At 44.6% G+C, this 17,824-nt stretch overlaps 1 protein-coding gene across 2 annotated transcripts in view; it reads right to left on the bottom strand.

Annotated features, from left to right (window-relative positions):
- Window positions 1-1,243: 1,243 nt before the first annotated feature.
- The window catches only part of NCMAP (noncompact myelin associated protein), a 50,564-nt gene continuing 33,983 nt past the window's right edge, over window positions 1,244-17,824 (bottom strand). For both annotated transcript variants that reach the window (XM_010830062.1, XM_010830063.1), the window contains exons 2-4: window positions 13,896-13,986; window positions 8,703-8,787; window positions 1,244-3,767 (exon numbers count right to left, since the gene is read on the bottom strand). In XM_010830062.1, the coding sequence (XP_010828364.1) occupies window positions 3,626-3,767; window positions 8,703-8,787; window positions 13,896-13,977 (309 nt within the window). In that variant the 5' untranslated portion in view covers window positions 13,978-13,986 and the 3' untranslated portion in view covers window positions 1,244-3,625. The remainder of the gene's footprint in view (window positions 3,768-8,702; window positions 8,788-13,895; window positions 13,987-17,824) is intronic.

The following is a 17,824-nucleotide window of genomic DNA, read 5'->3' as shown; positions in this document are numbered from 1 at the left end:
GCCCCCTTCACTCCTGTTTCACTTGCACCTGTTTCCTCATCCAAAAAATAGAAATAATGCTCACCCTTTGCATGGGAGCTGTAATGGCTAAAGGAGCTAGTGGGTAGAAGGGACTCATCCTATGCCTGGCACACAGAAGAGCTTAATTAATGGTAAACATCATTATTGGTGATTTCGATTCCATTCTAATGTCTCCTCCACTCCTAGCGGTCTCCAAACTTTGGCCTCTCAGCCTACTATGAAATGGAATTCCCTTTGTAATATTTAATGAAGTTAACAAGTTTTCTGGCTCACACAGCAGTCCATCTCTTCCACCATCCTTTCGAACTGAGAGTGCAATGTTTGAAACAGCTCTGGCCTTCCCTCAGGATCCTGTTTACATTGTCAAGGAAAGGAAGTTTCCAGAAAAGGTATTTGTTAGCTCCGAAATGAAATCAACTCAACAAATATTTGATTTAAACATTTTTTATTTTTAGACATTTAAGCATTTAATATCTTTCATTGATTCGGTGGCCAAATAGGGCACCATCTGCTCAGTGCGGAAAGGCACCTGTCAGAAACAAAATACAACTGTGTTGCAAGACGCCTGTCTCAGGAGGCCAGCTGCAGACTCCCTGAGAGCAGGTACCATGCTGACTGTGTGTAGTGACAGCTCACCTGGCACACAGGAGCCCTAAGGATGTTTATTGAGTTCACCCTCATCAGTGAAAACCCAAACACAACAATCCTTTTTTCTTTACCTCCCCCTCACCTCTCTACCTGCCTTTTCCATTTCCAAACCTTCATTTATACTAGAGGAATATGCTTCTCTTTCTTGGAAGATTCCACTGTGGGCAGAAGAGTTTGGTTTTAGAGTTGTTTTTGTTGTTCAGCTGCTAAGTCGTGTCTGACCCTTTGCAACTCCATAGACTGCAGCACACAGTCCTTCACTATCTCCTGGAGTTTGCTCAAATTCAGGTCCATTGAGTCAGTGATGCCATTCAGCCATCTCATCATCTGAGGCCCCCTCCTCCTCTTACCTTCAATCTTCCCCAGCATCAGGGTCTTTTCAAATGAGTCAGCTCTTTGCATCAGGTGGCCAAAGTATTGGAGTTTCAGCTGCAACATCAGTCCTTCCAATGAACACCCAGGACTGATCTCCTTTAGGACGGACTGGTTGGATCTCCTTGTAGTCCAAGGGACTCTCAAGAGTCTTCTCCAGCACCACAGTTCGAAAGAATCAGTTCTTTCGTGCTTAGCCTTCTTTATGGTCAACTTTTATTTATTTATTTTTTTTAAGCAAAATACTTTTGGGAAACATATCTGTGTGGGCTTGAGTCCTTAAAGGGCTTAGCCCTACTTTGAGGCATCTCATGCCTTGCTCCTTGAGACTGAATGGTAGGGGGAATGAAGCAGGACTCCTTAGATCTTGAATGGACTTGGAAAAGGCCCCCTTGGCTACAGAAGCCCAAAGAAGCTACCAAAGTGAATTTACCCCACTTTTGTTGTGGAAGCTAGACCCTGACCTCCACTCAGACATGTGGATAAGCCTGTCCTCCTCTTGTTGAACTCACAGAAGAATCCACATACTTTGAGCCAGGATGTTAGGGAAGAGTGTAATACAACACAAAGATGGACCTTGGAGTCAAAGAGACCTGGATCTGAATCTTGTCTTTGTAACTTACTAGCTGTGAGACTTTTGGCAAGTATTTTTTTCTCTTTGAGTTTGAAATTCTCAACGGCAAATGGAAAAAATAGTATCTCCCAGGGTAACTGCGAAAGGTAAATCCCAGGAGAAAACTTACATGAAAGCACCTTGCGAAGTGTCTAGTGGATATTTAAACACAGGATGGAGAAGAGATGTCTGGAAAGAAAGAATTTGGCAGTGTTTTTCCAGACGTATTCTTGTGTGTGTGTCTGTGTTTCTGTGTGTGTGTGTCTGTGTGTGTCTGTTTGGCCACATGGCCCTCAGGGATTGTAGTTCTCTGACCAGGGATCAAACCTATGCTCCCTGCATTGGGAGTGTGAAGTATTAACCACTGGACTGCCAGGGAAGTCCCTCTCCAGACATACTGAAGTGAGCATTTTTATAGTGGGATGACAGGAGCTGTATAACTCTGGGTCAATCTTCCTACCTCCAAGATCCTCAGTTTTCCCTCAAAAGGGATATCTGACTACCTCCTAGAATTTAAGATTAAATGTTGGAGTGTGTTACTTTCTGTAACAGAATACAGATTTATTACCTTGTTTCCAAGATGTTGTCAATTATAAAATGTACAATTGGTTAAAAAACAGCTTTTTGAGAGGAAAAAAAATACAACTTTGTTAATGGACCCATCAATTTTAAAACATATTCTGACTTCAGAATCATTAAAATGGGAACAAGCATATGTCTTGCAATGAAGAAATTCATGATAATAATGGTGGTTCCCATTTGGAAAGCATCTGTTGGGTGCCAGGCACCACCTGAGCTACTTTCCTAGGTCCTTGACTTGTCATGGTCACCCAGTGGGGCAGACATTATTCCACTTCATGTTAGGAAACAAAATAGGGAGGAGTCGAGTCTCTCTCCCAAGGTCTCACGACCAGGAAGTGGGGCTTAGAAAACAGGTCACTTGAATCCCAATTCTTTCCTTTTTCAATTGTTATCCAGGCTAAGGAGTCAAAGAGATGAGTTCTGTCCAGGGGAATGGTTTGTGAATATGGTACTTTGAATATATCCAGAATCTTTGTAAAGTGACCAGGAAGGGTAGAGGTAACATTAATAGAGTTGAAATCTAATCAGTCTCCAAATACCTGACCTTGGAGGGAAGGTGGTAACTGGAGAGTGAGGACTGCTCAGAATCCAGATACAGGGAAGCCAAGAAATGAGCCCGAGTCCAGGTTAACCCAGCCACACCACCCCCTGGGGTGGGAGGGGCCCTGGCCAGTCTCCAGGCTCATTCTTGGCCGTGGACACTGCAATACACTTTCATCCCATTGGCCATTCTTCCCATGTTTTCCTAAGGTCATCCTGTGTCCTTGACTTTGACTCTTTACTAAAGATGTAGACACCTTTGGAGAATTCAGTTTTTTCTATAACCTTTCTTGAAGATGGAGAAATATGCAGATGTGTTGTCAGAAGCTAGCTAGCATTCATTTAGTCCTAAAACAAGTTATATATGAACAAGTTGAGTTTTGGTTAGTTAGTCCCAGTTAGTTCCCCTGTGCCTGATTATGGGATCGAGTATTGGGCTGCAAAGCTATGGATAGGGCCCTTCCTCTGATATGACCCCAGGCAGACCCACTCAGGAGCATGTCCTGACTCCTGACTCCTAACCAGAAGAGGCCCGGGCTATCTGCTTGCCTGCCTACCTGTCTGTCTGTCTAGCTGTTGCATTTAGGGGAGACAGCTAAACCCACATCAGTGGATTCCCAACGTTAGCAGAACTTTTAGGAAGGGTGGTGGCGGGGATACGGATGAAGCTGGGCTGGGGCCTGGCAGGATGGGGTTGGGGGTCGCCAGAAGCATAAGGGATTGAGTAAGAGATGCCCCCGTCAACCTGACCAGAAGGGACTCATCGTGAAGCTGCCAGAGGAGAAATGTGCTTCTTGGTCTTGACCGAAGGCTCTTTGGACAGTGGCCGAGACAGCACCAGTGAGGGAGTCACCGAGTCTCCACGTGGACATCCACAGGGCTGAAGGTCACCGTTGCAGGCTGCTGGCTGCTGTTGCTGTTTGCGCCCAGGGCAGAAGGGGAAGCTGGCTTGGGGCCCTTGGGTTCCAGCTCCCGTCGCGTCCTCATTTTCCTGTAAGGAGACACCCACATAAGGCTGAGTCTTCCTCGTGTGTGCCCTGCGGAACAGGCTCTGTAACCACAGCTCCATCAAGGAGATTAATGTAGATACCGATATTGATATAGTTTCTTGTGCTATACAGCAGGACCTTGCTGTTTATCTGTTTTCTATATAGTATCTGCTAACCCCAAACTCCTAATTTATTCCTCTCCCCTGACCCCACCTTTTCCCTTTGGTAACCATAGGTTTGTTTTTTATGTCTATGAGTCTGTTTCAGTTTTATCTTATTTACTTATTTCATTTTTGGCCACACTGCCAAAAAGAATCCCTGACCAGGGATCAGACGTGCACACCCTGCGTTGGAAGTGTGGTATCTTAGCCACACTTAGGGAAAGCCTCTGTTTCTGTTTTATAAATAAGTTCATTTGTATCAGATTTTAGATCCCATATGCAAATGATGTGTGTGTTAGTCATTCAGTCGTGTCCGACTCTTTGTGACCCCATGGACTGTAGCCCGCCAGGCTCCTCTGTCCATGGGATTCGCCAGGCAAGAATACTGGATTGGATTGGCATTCCCTTCTCCAGAGGATCTTCCTGACCCAGGGATCGAACTCTTGTCTCCTCCACTGCAAGCAGATTCTTTACCGTTTGAGCTATAGGGAAGTCCTTATATAAATTATATCATATGATATTTGTCTTTTTCTGACTTACTTCACTTAGTATGATAACCTCTAGGTGCATTCATGTCCTGCAAATAGCATTATTTCATTCTTTTTCATGGATGAGTAGTATTCCATCCTGTATGCATACCATATCTTCTTTATCTATTCATCTGTTGATGGACATTTAGGCTGTTTGCATGTCTCGCTATTGTTAAGTAGTGCTGCTATGAACATTGGGGTGCATGTACCTTTTTGAAGTATGGTTTTTCTCTGGATATATGCCCGGGAGTGGAACTGCTAGTTCATATGAACATCAGCCCTGAATACTCATCAGAAGGACTGATGCTGAAGCTGAAACTCCAATAGTTTGGCCACTTGATGTGAAGAACTGACTCATTGGAAAAGACCCTGATGCTGGGAAAGATTGAAGGCAGGAGGAGAAAGGGATGACAGAGGATGAGATGGTTGGATGGATTCACTGACTCGATGGACATGAGTTTGAGCAAGCTCCAGGATTTGGTGGTGGACAGGGAAGCCTGGTGTGCTGCAGTCTGTGGGGTCGTAGAGAGTTGGACACGACTTGAGCGACTGAACTGAACAGATGGAAATGGCAACCCACTCCAGTATTCTTGCCTGGAGAATCCTATGGACAGAGGAGCCTGGTGGGCTATAGTTCATGGGGTTGCAAAGAGCTGGACACAACTGAAGTAACTTAGCACTCACGCATGGTTACTCTCATTTTAAGATTTTTAAGAAATCTCCATATTGTTCTCCACAGTGGCTGTACCATTTGCATTCCCACCCACAGTGCAGGAGGGTTCCCTTTTCCCCACACCCTCTCCAGCATTTATTATTTGCAGATTTAAAATTTTTTTTCCAATAAATATATGTGTATTTTTTCATTCCACACACTGAACATGTTTCTCTTGTCCAATTTAATCTGTGTATGGTTTAACTTACAGTGCCTGGAGGAAGCAACACCACGTGATACTGGGCCACCACATTTTTAAAGGGAAATTGCTATTTTTTCTTAAAAGTACTTTTAATTAAAAATATTCAAAAACACAAATGGGACCACTAAACTATAATGATCAGTATGAGGTGATACCTCATTATAGGTGGTTTTTTTTCAAATTTTTATTGGAATATAGTTGCCTTATAATATTGTGTTAATCTTAGCTGCACAGCAAAGTGAATCAGCTGTACATATACATATACCCACTCTCTTTTAGATTCTTTTCCCATATAGAGGGTATTACAGAGTACTGAGCAGAGTTCCCTCTGCTATACAGTAGGTTTTTATTAAGTATCTATTTTATATAGAATACTATTTATATGTCAATCCCAATCTTCCAATTTGTCCCTCTCTCCTTACCAACTGGCAACCCTAAGTATATCTGATATATCTGTAACTCGACCTCATTATAGCTTTGATTTGCAATTCTCTAACATTCAGTCATGTTGAGTGTGGCCATCTGTGTGTTTTCTTTGGAGCAATGTCTATTTAGAGACATCTCCACTCTAAAGATGATAAAATCAAGGCATGGAGAGGTTCAGTAACTTGACTGCTTTTGACAGACTTAAGACTGAATCCAGGTTTCTCAGTTCTCAGCTCAGGCATCATTGTAAGTAGGATGGGCTGAGCAGAGCCTCCATCTGGATTTCAACCTAGAAAGGGGCTCAGAGTTCCAGCAATGATGGAGAAGAATGATAGGTAGACCTTGGGGTTGGATGCCACTTCTTGGTTTGAAATAGACCCAAATTGTAAATATTTTTTAAAAATAACATATGAAATAATAATAATATTATTATATGTGTAATGGTAGGAATATTTTCTCTGAAACAAGATGGATGAGTTTGAATCCCAACTCTATCAATCAGGGTTGAGTAAACGCTGGGCTGGAAAAAGCACAGGCTGGAATCAAGATTGCCTGGAGAAATATCAATAACCTCAGATATACAGATGACACCACCCTTATGGCAGAAAGTGAAGAGGAACTAAAAAGTCTCTTGATGAAAGTGAAAGTGGAGAGTGAAAAAGTTGGCTTAAAGCTCAACATTCAGAAAACTAAGATCATGGCATCCGGTCCCATCACTTCATGGGAAATAGATGGGGAAACAGTGGAAACAGTGTCAGACTTTATTTTTGGGGTCTCCAAAGTCACTGAAAATGGTGACTGCAGCCATGAAATTAAAAGATGCTTACTCCTTGGAAGAAAAGTTGTGACCAACCTAGATAGCATATTCAAAAGCAGAGACATTACTTTGCCAACAAAGGTCCGTCTACTCAAGGCTATAGTTTTTCCAGTGGTCATGTATGGATATGAGAGTTGGACTGTGAAGAAGGCTGAGCGCCGAAGAATTGATGCTTTTGAACTGTGGTGTTGGAGAAGACTCTTGAGAGTCCCTTGGACTGCAAGGAGATCCAACCAGTCCATTCTGAAGGAGATCAGCCCTGGGATTTCTTTGGAAGGAATGATGCTAAAGCTGAAACTCCAGTACTTTGGCCACCTGATGCGAAGAGTTGACTCATTGGAAAAGACTCTGATGCTGAGAGGGATTTCGGGCAGGAGGAGAAGGGGACAACAGAGGATGAGATGGCTGGATGGCATTACTGACTCGATGGATGTGAGTCTGGGTGAACTCCGGGAGTTGGTGATGGACAAGGAGGCCTGGTGTGTTGCGATTCATGGGGTTGCAAAGAGTCGGATATGGTTGTGCGACTGAGGTGAACTGAAACTTGGACATGTCACTTAATCTTCCCCTGCCTGTTTCAAAAGTATAAAACTGGGGATATAGAATACCCACTTTCTGACACTGTTATGAAGACTAACTGAGTTAATACATGTAAGGAGCTTAGAATTGTCCCAGCACATAGTAAGCTTCCCTGGTGGCTCAGCTGGTAAAGAATCCGCGTGCAATACAGGAGACCTGGGTTCGATCCCTGGGCTGGGGCGATCCCCCGGGAAAAGGCTACCCACTCCAGTATTCTGACCTGGAGAATTCTATGAAATGTATAGTCCATGGGGTTGCAAAGAGTTGGACATGACTGAGCGACTTTCACTTTCACTTATAGTAAGAGATCAATATATGTTAGCTACCTTTACAAATAACATTGTCATTATAAAAATAAGGCAGAAATCAAGAAGCGCACCCCCTGACCGTGCAAAAGCCAACCTACCAACTAACCTACTCTAAATTCCATTATGCAGACATACCAGTTGTTAATACCTTGCTGTGTATTATTTGAACTTTTCCTGGGTGTGTGTGTGCAACCCATGCATATGATCATGATATACCTACTGCCTTGCAAATTTTGACAATATGTTGTAAACAGTTTTTCTCATCAATAAATACATTTCTATAAAAACTTTTTTTTTAATGGCTTCTGGGTCTTCTATGATGTAAATGAAGGCAGTCTTTTTATTTTGATTTCTTCCCTCAAAAGAACAACCTTCTAGCAAAGTTGTGACTAGAGGTGATAACACAACATTTATTCTTTTTGCAATCAATTTATATTATTTTATTTCCTCTTATTTGATCCCAGAAAGTAAAGCTGCAGGTATGCACATTTCAGTGTTTGTCACACCAAGCACTTACATGGGCCACTCAGTATAACCTCACAGAGGGCTCTCCAACAGAAGAGGATTGAAACACCACTTTCCTATCTGTAAATTACATGAGTTTATCACAGAGCTCAAGATCATTATCATGGGACTTCCCTGGCAGTCCAGTGGTTAAGACTCTACGCTCCCAATGCAGGAGGCACAGGTTTGATCCCTGGTTGGGCTAAGATCATGTATGTCATACAGGGTAGCCAAAAAAAAAAAAAAAAAGCCATTATCATTATTGTATATCGAAAATACTTCTCCAAATATAAAAATCTATGGTCACTGTGAAGTTCTTCCAGTAGTGAAAGTGCAGTCGCTCAGTTGTCTGACTTTGTGACCCCATGGATTGTAGTCTACCAGGCTCCTCCATTCATGGAATTTTCCAGGCAAGAGTACTGGAGTGGGTTGCCATTTCCTTCTCCAGGGGATCATCCCGACCCAGGGATCGAACCTGGGTCTCCCACATTGCAGGCAGACGCTTTACCGTCCAAGCCACCAGGCAAGTTTATTCTTCCAGTAGAATAAACATCCAAAAAGGACCCACAAAAGGTAAGAGCATTTGAAAATGGACTCAAAGATACTGCTGGGCACGTAACAGGCAACCACAAACATTAGCTTCCATTCTAGCATCGCTGAAGGGACCAGATGGTTCTAAAGCCCAGGGCGTCCCATACCTGTTGTACATCTTCAGCAAGATCAGAACCACGGTGAATATGATGATGACAATCACCACAACGGCAGCAATGATGGCTCCAGAACCTACGAGGAAGAGAGGAGTGGAGATGGCCAGTGTGCCGTGGAAGTGTTAGTTGCTCACTCATGTGCAGCTCTTGGTGACCCCATGGACTGCAGCACACCAGGGAATTTCCAGGCAGGAATGCTGGAGTGGGTAGCTATTCCCTTCTCCAGAGGATCTTCCCGACCCAAGGATCGAGCCTGGGTCTCCAGCATGGCAGGCAGATTCTTTACAGTCTGAATCACCAGGGAAGCCCAGGCTAGTGTGCAAAGGGAGTCCAAAGAAGGATGTGGAAGGTGGGAGCGGGACCCATATGGTGGCACCCTGCATCCTCCCTGGGTCCAGGAGAGGACAGAATGCCACACTCACTGCTGGAACACTCCCTGCGGACCCCAGGAGAGAATTGCTCCAGAGTGGCAGAGCACCTCTACTTGCTGTGTGTGTGAGGGCCCTCAGCACATTACCTGCCAAAATTCTGCTGAAGGTCCAGTCCTGCTTTTATCATCCCCAACATAACTTCAAACTTCTTGCATGAAACAAAACATCCTTGCTTCTTTTTGATAATACAAAAGTAATATGCCATTTTTGTAGATTTATATAATTTTTTGACTGTACCATACGGCATGTAGGATCTTAGTTCCCTGGCCAGGGATTGAATCCATGCTTTTGCATTCAAAGTGTGAAGTCTTAACCACTGGATTGCAAGAGAAGACCCTGTAGATAATTTGGTAATATAAATACAAGCCAAAAAGGAGGGGAGGATAAGACCTCATTGCCCCAAGAACCACTGAGAGTCTACATATGTATACATTTACCAATGTGATCATATTTTTGCATATATACATATTAAATATCCATAACCTTTTGAATAATTTAATAATCCTACGTCTGAAAGTCTATCTTAAGAAAATATTTATAATATGGAAAAATATGCATTTGATAAAAATGGAACCATGTTCCATAAACTGTTTTATAACAAAATATCTTGATCATATTGCTATATATTTGTCTTCATGACTTTTGAAGGCTGTATAGTACTCCATTGGTTGGCTGGCCATGATTTATTTGCCAATTCTTTATTGAGGATATTTATGTTGCATTCAATTTTACACTATTAAAAACAAAGCTATAATGAATGTCCTTGTAGCTTAATATCTCAGATTCTACTTTCAATATCAGCGCCCAATCCTAATGTCAATTTCTAATTTTAGGTTCAAGATCAATATCCCTTGGAGAAGGCAATGGCACCCCAACTCCAGTACTCTTGCCTGGAAAATCCCATGGACAGAGGAGCCTGGTGGGCTGTGGTCCATGGGGTCGATAGGAGTCGGACACGACTGAGCGACTTCACTTTCACTTTTTGCTTTCATGCATTGGAGAAGGAAATGGCAACCCACTCCAGTGTTCTTGCCTGGAGAGTCCCGGGGATGGTGGAGCCGGGTGGGCTGCTGTCTCTGGGGTCGCACAGAGTCGGACACGACTGAAGTGACTTAGCAGTAGCAGCACTAACAGATACACACTACCATATATAAAGTAAACAACAAGGAACTACTGTATATCACCTGGGACTATATTTAATATCTTGTAACAAACTATGATGGAAAAGAATATGAAAAAGTATATATATATATATGTATATATATATGTACATTCTGAATTATATGTAATTGAAACACTTTGCAGTACACTTGAAACAGTACAAAACTTGAATCAAAAATACTTCAATTTTAAAATGGAAATGTACTTTGTTAAGGGAAAATAAAGTGACTTTGTGCTAAAAAAAAAAAAAAATCAATATCCTTGCCAGAATTGATACTGAAAGTATCAAGAATCATAAAAAAGGTTCACACTTTAAACCAATCTATTTGATTCTGGATAATTGATCATAGGCAGTAATCCCCAATAAAGAAAAAGCTATATAAATGAAAATGCTTATTACATTCTGAATATTCTAAATATGGAAAAGGTTAAAAAGATATGGTATACTTATCCCTTGAAGTATTATACTATAATTAAAATAATGATTATGAAGACTCTGGTACATGGAACACTTATGATGATGTAAAAGCGGAAAATAGAATATGATACTATACACGTACCCACTTTTACATATATATACATTATATTGCAACCATTAAAATATGTACATATAAACATAACATTAAGCAAAAGAAGTCAGATACAAAACATACAGATACATGATTCCATGTATACAAAGTTCAAAACCAGGGTAGAATTAATCTATGGCAGTAGAAATTAGAAAAAAGTGGGTTCCCTTGAGTGGGCAGGGGCTAATGATTGCAAGGAGCACTGGAGCTTCTGGGACACTGATGGTGGTCTGCTCCTTCATCTGGGTGCTGGTTACACAGCTGTGTGCACTCTGTGAAAATTCATCCAGCTGTGCACTTATCATGTGTGCAATTTTTTGCATGTATGTAATGCTTTGATAAAAAGTTTACTTTTGGAGTTTCCTCTTGAAAGTCTAGTGGTTGAGACTGCACTTCCACTGCAGGGGGCACAGGTTTGATCCCTGGTCAAGGAATTAGGATCCCACGTGCCTTCCACAGCATGGCCAAAAAAAGTTTACTTAAAAAAAAAAAAAGACCTGTGCAATTATTCATAGGAAGAAAGACTGGGAGGGCAAAAAGGAGGGGGTGGGAAATCCATCATGGAGTGACTTGTTTTCCTTTCCTTCCTGGGAAGTCCAGTGGGTTTTTCAACCAGTGTCTGGATAATTCTTTGTCATGGGGACAAAACACCTCTGTACGGTAGGGTGTTCAGCAGTATCCCTGGCTTATACTCTAGATACCGGGAGCACTTATCTCCACACACCCCCAGTTGGAATAACCAAAAATGTCTTCAGGCATTGCCAAATATCCCTGGTGGTAGAGTTGCCAGATATAATATAGGATACCCATGTATATTAGAATATCTGATAAATAATGACAAATTTCAAAATGCATCTGAAATATTACACGATATATCATTATTCTAAAAATCTATTAATTGTTTATCTTATATTCAAATTTGATTGGTAACTTGTACTTTTATTTGCTCAATCTGGCAATCCTACTTAGGGGGCAAAATTGCCTGGTTGAGAACCATGAAACAGTATTATTCCCACCTTGCTGATAGTAATTCTATCTGCTTTGCATTTCCCTTCAGAACTGTTTTGAGACATTCCTCAGCAGGCTTCTGTAGGTCTCTGCACCCAGCAAAGAGCAGGCTAACACGTGAGACCCCGTCCCAAGAGCGACTCGCTTTGGGTCTCCATGTAAGAGACACACCCTGCCACAAATCCAGCTTCCTGCCAGTACCACAGTCTGGAGCCGATTGTCACCGCTCATCACTGCTCCATGCGTGTTGGGAGGCCTGTTCCATTCTCAGAGATATGAACCAAATAGGGGGGCTTCCCAGGTGGTGATAGTGGTAAAGAACCTGCCTGCCAATGCAGGAGATGAAAGAGATGTAGGTTCAATCCCTGGGCCAGGAAGATTCCCTGGAGGAGGCCATGGCGACCCACTCCAGCATTCTTGCCTGGAGAATCCCACGGACAGAGGAGCCTGGCAGGATACAGTCCACAGGGTGGCAAAGAGTCCGACATGAGAGAAACGACTTAGCACACACGCATGTACAAAACGGACCCAAACTTCACCTAATACAATCAATGGGCTTTCTGAGGAGTGGTCCTCACTTTTCTCCTTCTGGGGGCCTCTTGTTCCTGGCAAAGGTCTCCCCAGGACCAGCTCTTCCCACCTACATTCATTAACTTCTTTGTAAATTGACAGGATGTTTTCGCTTTCCAAAGAAAATATGAAAGTAGTTGCATGTTAAGGTGACTCGTACAGGGCCATTTAAAAAATATTTATTTATTTATTTGGCTGCATTACATCTCAATTGTGGCATATGAGCTTAGGTTGCCCTGTGGCATGTGGAATCTTAGTTCTTTGACCAGGGACTGGACCCCATCACCTGCACTGGAAGGTGGATTTTTAAGCACTGGACCACCAGGGAAGTCCCATCCAGGGCTATCTTACAAGAGATTCAAGTTTCCGTTGCCCTCTAAGCCCCCAAACTCCATAATGAAAATAAAAGTAATAGTAGTAATAATAATAATAATAATACTCATTAAGTACTTAGGTGGGCTTCCCTGGTGGCTCAGGGGTAAAGAATCCCCCTGCCAATGCAGGAGACATGGGTTCGATCCCTGGGTCAGGAAGATCCCCTGGAGAAGGAAATGGCAATCCACTACAGTATCCTTGACTGGGAAATCCCATGGACAGAGGAGCCTGGTGAGCTACAGTCCATCAGGCCACGACCTAGTGACCAAACAACGTGTTTCATGGGCATGGAGGCTATTCTAAGTTCTTCAAACGGATTATCACTTGTAGTCCTCACACCTACCTATGTGGCAGATCATTAATCCTCCCATAGTACAGATGAGGAAGGGCTTCCCTGGTGGCTCAGTGTTAAAGAATCTGCCTGCCAATGCAGGGAAGAAGGCAATGGCACCCCACTCCAGTACTCTTGCCTGGAAAATCCCATGGACAGAGGAGCCTGGTAGGCTGCAGTCCATGGGGTCGCTAAGAGTCGGACACAGCTGAGCGACTTCACTTTCACTTTTCACTTTCACGCATTGGAGAAGGAAATGGCAACCCACTCCAGTGTTCTTGCCTGGAGAATCCCAGGGACAGGGGAGCCTGGTAGGCTGCCGTCTATGGGGTCGCACAGAGTCGGACACGACTGAAGTGATTTAGCAGCAGCAGCAGCCAATGAAGGAGACTTGGGTTTGATCCTTGGGTCAGAAAGATTCCCTGGGGAAGGAAATGGCAACCCACTCCAGTATTCTCCCCGGGAAATCCCATGGACAGAGGAGCCTGGCGGGCTATGGTCCATGGGGTCACAAAAGAGTCAGACACGAGTTAGCAACTAAACAACAGCAGCAGCACAGATGATGAAACGAGCCCAGAGCAGTGAAGTCACGTGCTCAGGTTCACGCAGTTGGCAAATGGCATTATTGAGACCCAAGCACTTTGTCTGCAGAGGCCATGCTCTTGACCTTGACAGCAGGAGCTAAAGACAAACTCTGTCCCACCCTCGATCCCCTGGCCGCCAAGCCAAGTTGACTTACTCTTGTACAGAAAGTCTTCTCCTCTGGTGGTCATGTTCAATGAGAAGATGGTGTTACCCGCCAAAGGGGTGGCTGTGGTCATCTCGATGTGCTGAGAAGGAAGATGAAATTTTGGTTAAAACCAGTTATTTTATAATCCCTGTATGATGCCTCTTTTGGTCTTCATCTGGGTGACTGGAGAAAATATTTAAGCATGTAGTTTCTCTTCAGTTAGTTCAGTTCAGTTGCTCAGTTGTGTTTGACTCTTTGCAACCCCATGAATCACAGCACGCCAGGCCTCCCTGTCCATCACCAACTCCCAGAGTTTACTCAAACTCAGGTCTATCGATTTGGTGATGCCATCCAGCCATCTCATCCTCTGTCGTCCCCTTCTCCTCCCACCTTCAATCTTTCCCGGCATCATGCTCTTTTCCAATGAGTCAGCTCTTCGCATCAGGTGGCCAAAGTATTGGAGTTTCAGCTTCAGCATCAGTCCTTCCAATGAATATTCAGGACTGATTTCCTTTAGGATGGACTGGTTGGATCTCCTTGCAGTCTAAGGGACTCTCAAGAGTCTTCTCTAACACCACAGTTCAAAAGAATCAATTCTTCGGCGCTCAGCTTTCTTTATAGTCCAGCTCTCACATCCATACATGACTACTGGAAAAACCATAGCCTTGACTAGACAGACCTTTGTTGGCAAGTTTCTCTTAGCAGCAAGTAAACATCAGGCCTTTTACTATATACTATGGGGGTCCACGGAGAAGGCAATGGCAACCCACTCCAGTACTCTTGCCTGGAAAATCCCATGGACGGAGGAGCCTGGTAGGGTGCAGTCCATGGGGTCTCGAAGAGTCAGACACAGCTGAGCGCTTCACTTTCACTTTTCATTTTCATGCATTGGAGAAGGAAATGGCAACCCACTCCAGTGTTCTTTCCTGGAGAATCCCAGGGACGGGGGAGCCTGGTGGGCTGCCGTCTATGGGGTCGCACAGAGTTGGACACAACTGAAACGGCTTAGCGACAGCAGCAGCAGCATGGGAGTTCCAACTCATTGGAAAAGACCCTGATGCTGGGAAAGATTGAAGATAAAAAGAGAAGCCGGCAGGATGAGATGGTTGGATAGCAACACCGATTCAATGGATCTGAACATGAGCAAACTCCGGGAAACAGTGGAGGACAGGGAAGGCTGGTGTTCTGCAGTCCATGGGGTTGCAAAGAGTGGGACACAACTTAGCAACTGAACAATGAACAATGGAGAGTTAAAAATAAGGTTTGACATTTTTAAAGATTCCATTTTTCAAAGCAGTTTCAATTTATTCAACAATATTTATTCAACTCCTCCTAACTATGTTTCACACCGAGTATCTAAATTGATCTTCTGGAGAATGTGTGAGGAAGGTTATTGTTGCCATTTTACTGATGAAACTGAAGCCCTCCATACCACATGGAGCCCCAAGTTACCCAGAAGAACTGAACCCAGGGCATCTGTTGCCCATGCTAGTGAGACTTTGACCACCCTACAACAATGCCTGAAATGCCTCTCCCGGTTTCAAAATCTTTACAATGTAAGCTGGGGGTGGGGGGAAGCAGCTAAAAAAACTATGATGTATGATATAAGCAGTCAGTGAGATGAGCTATTGGGTTGTGAAGAGTGACTTCAAGATGATTAATTTGAATGGGCCTTGAAGGATGGGCGTGGTTTGGGCTGGGGGTGGGGTGAGAGGCAGCTGAAGTTGTGCAAAACCCTCCAAGCAAAGAGGGCATCTTCTTTGCACAAGGCTGCTGTCGGTGCCCTCACATGTGGCATCTGTCAGCTCATTTAATGCTCTCAATCATTGCATTTTTCTACTGGGAAACTAACTGAGGCTCGGTGTGGCTGAGCGACTCAACCATGGTCCCCCAGCTAGGGAGACATGGAACTTGGCCCAAAGGCCAACTCCTTGCCTCCAGAAGCTCGCATTCTGGTGAGCGTGAGAGACCCTGGGTTTGATCATGGCATTCCCAAGCTCAAAAAACAAGCCATCTCCCCAGTACCCACACCTGAATGTCTGGCAGTGAAAGCCTTCACTGGCTGTTTCCAACCTCCTTTTCAGCCTCCTGGCTCCCCACACCAACCTCTGTCAAATCGTTGGGACAATGGGCCACTCCGTCCTCCCACATCACTCCCGGTCTTTGCTGTCTCTGAGCTGTGGCTACAGGCTTTGGCTCGCCCCAGGTCTCCTACCTGTGCCAGCTCGTGATGGAAACAGGGGCCAGCACCCCCTCCATTGGGGTCACCTGAAGCCAGGCTGGTGGCTCTGGTGGCTACGACCTGTTCCCGGCCAGCCCTCCCATTCTCAACCACAGAATGACCCCGTGTAGCTGGGCCTGCTGATCCACAGGATGGGCTCTGCCTTCCCCGTCTCTGCCTTCCTTTAAGCCTTGAAGTCCTGCCTCAGTCACAGACCTAAGCCCCGCTTTGTCTGTCCCTTCCTCCCCCGAACCAGATCCTCAGGACTTGGATGACTCAGGCTCCCTGAAGGACCCCTCTGTGGCGCTATCTGACATCCCCACACTGGCCAACCTTCTGGCCTGGCTGAGCTTCCTGTCTCCAGTCCACCTTAAACAGGCCTGGGTTGCCAGCCATGCTCTGCTGCCCACTCCCCCTCCAAAAGGAAGCTTCCAGATTCAGCCCGGTCACCTCCAGGAAGACTTCCCGCCAGACGGAATCAACCCTCCTGCCCTCCGCTCTCCCACAGCAGCGCTCAGCAAAGATGAACTGCCACGGCCCGTGCCTCCGTTCTGGGTCTGGCAGCCAACTTTCTGCATTCATTGTCAGGCCCTTGAGTTAGAGACTGCTTTTGGCTTTTTTCCCACATCTTTCTGCCTCCTTCAGATAAAAAGAGTCTGGCTCTCCTCACCTTTGTGGGTGGAAGGACCTGGGTGAGTGGTTGAACTTCTCCTAGCTGGGTTTGCTGTTTGTAAAAGGAGGCAGCTTTTCCCAAGGGAACTGAGGGTTCAAGGTTAAGTATGGAAAGTGCTTTTAAGTGCTCAATAAGGGGTATCCCTTAGGATTTCAGTGGGTATTAGTGAATATTGGCTGAACTAATTAGACAAAGTGAAAGTGAAGTTGCTCAGTCGTGTCCGACTCTTGGCGACCACGTGGACTGTAGCCTACCAGGCTCCTCCGTCCATGGGATTTTCCAGGCAAGAGTACAGGAGTAGGTTGCCATTTCCTTCTCCAGGGGATCTTCCTGACCCAGGGATCGAACCCAGGTCTCCCACTTTGTAGGCAGACGATTTTACCATCTGAGCCACCAGGGAAGTCCAAACTAATTAGAGACAGGGGCTCAAAACAGGAAAAAAAAAAATTCTTTTTATAAAAACAAGTATGGACCAATAAGAGAACATGGAATAAAAGTCTTCCCCAACCTTCCACTCCCAACTCCTACTCCCAGGGAGAGGTAGCTGAACTGCTCCCTCCCGCAACACACACCGCTATCTTGGCACATAAAGACTTTTAATATGCATTTACCTAAACTCTCTGCTTCTGTCTCCACCAATATCAAGCTGAGAACACTCACCAGTAATGCTTTCTCACAATTTCCCCCCCTTTTTTTTGGCTGCACCTTGCGGCTTGCAGGATCTAAGTTCCCCAGTCGGGGATTGAACCCAGGCCCACGACAGTGAAAGCACCGAGTCCTAACCACTAGACCACTAGGGAATTACCCACAGTTCCTTTTAAAAATAGAAAAAAGAGGCAAATACGTGGCCGCTGACCAAGGGTCACCTAAGGAGAGAGAGATGGCATAATCACTAGATAAACTAAACCCTGTCGTGGACTCATTCCCCGTTAAACCAACAAGCACAGAATTGACGGAAGCCATCATCTGAGCGTCCGCCATGTGTGAAGACCCTGTGCCAGATATTTTTATCCATCCTCTGATTTCATTAGCAAATGCCATGTA

This window comes from Bison bison, unplaced genomic scaffold (assembly GCF_000754665.1).
Source record: "Bison bison bison isolate TAMUID 2011002044 unplaced genomic scaffold, Bison_UMD1.0 scf7180017864516, whole genome shotgun sequence".
NCBI lineage: Eukaryota > Metazoa > Chordata > Mammalia > Artiodactyla > Bovidae > Bison > Bison bison.
The sequence above is the reverse complement of the archived record's forward strand: the minus strand, read 5'-3'. Positions and strand labels throughout refer to the sequence as shown.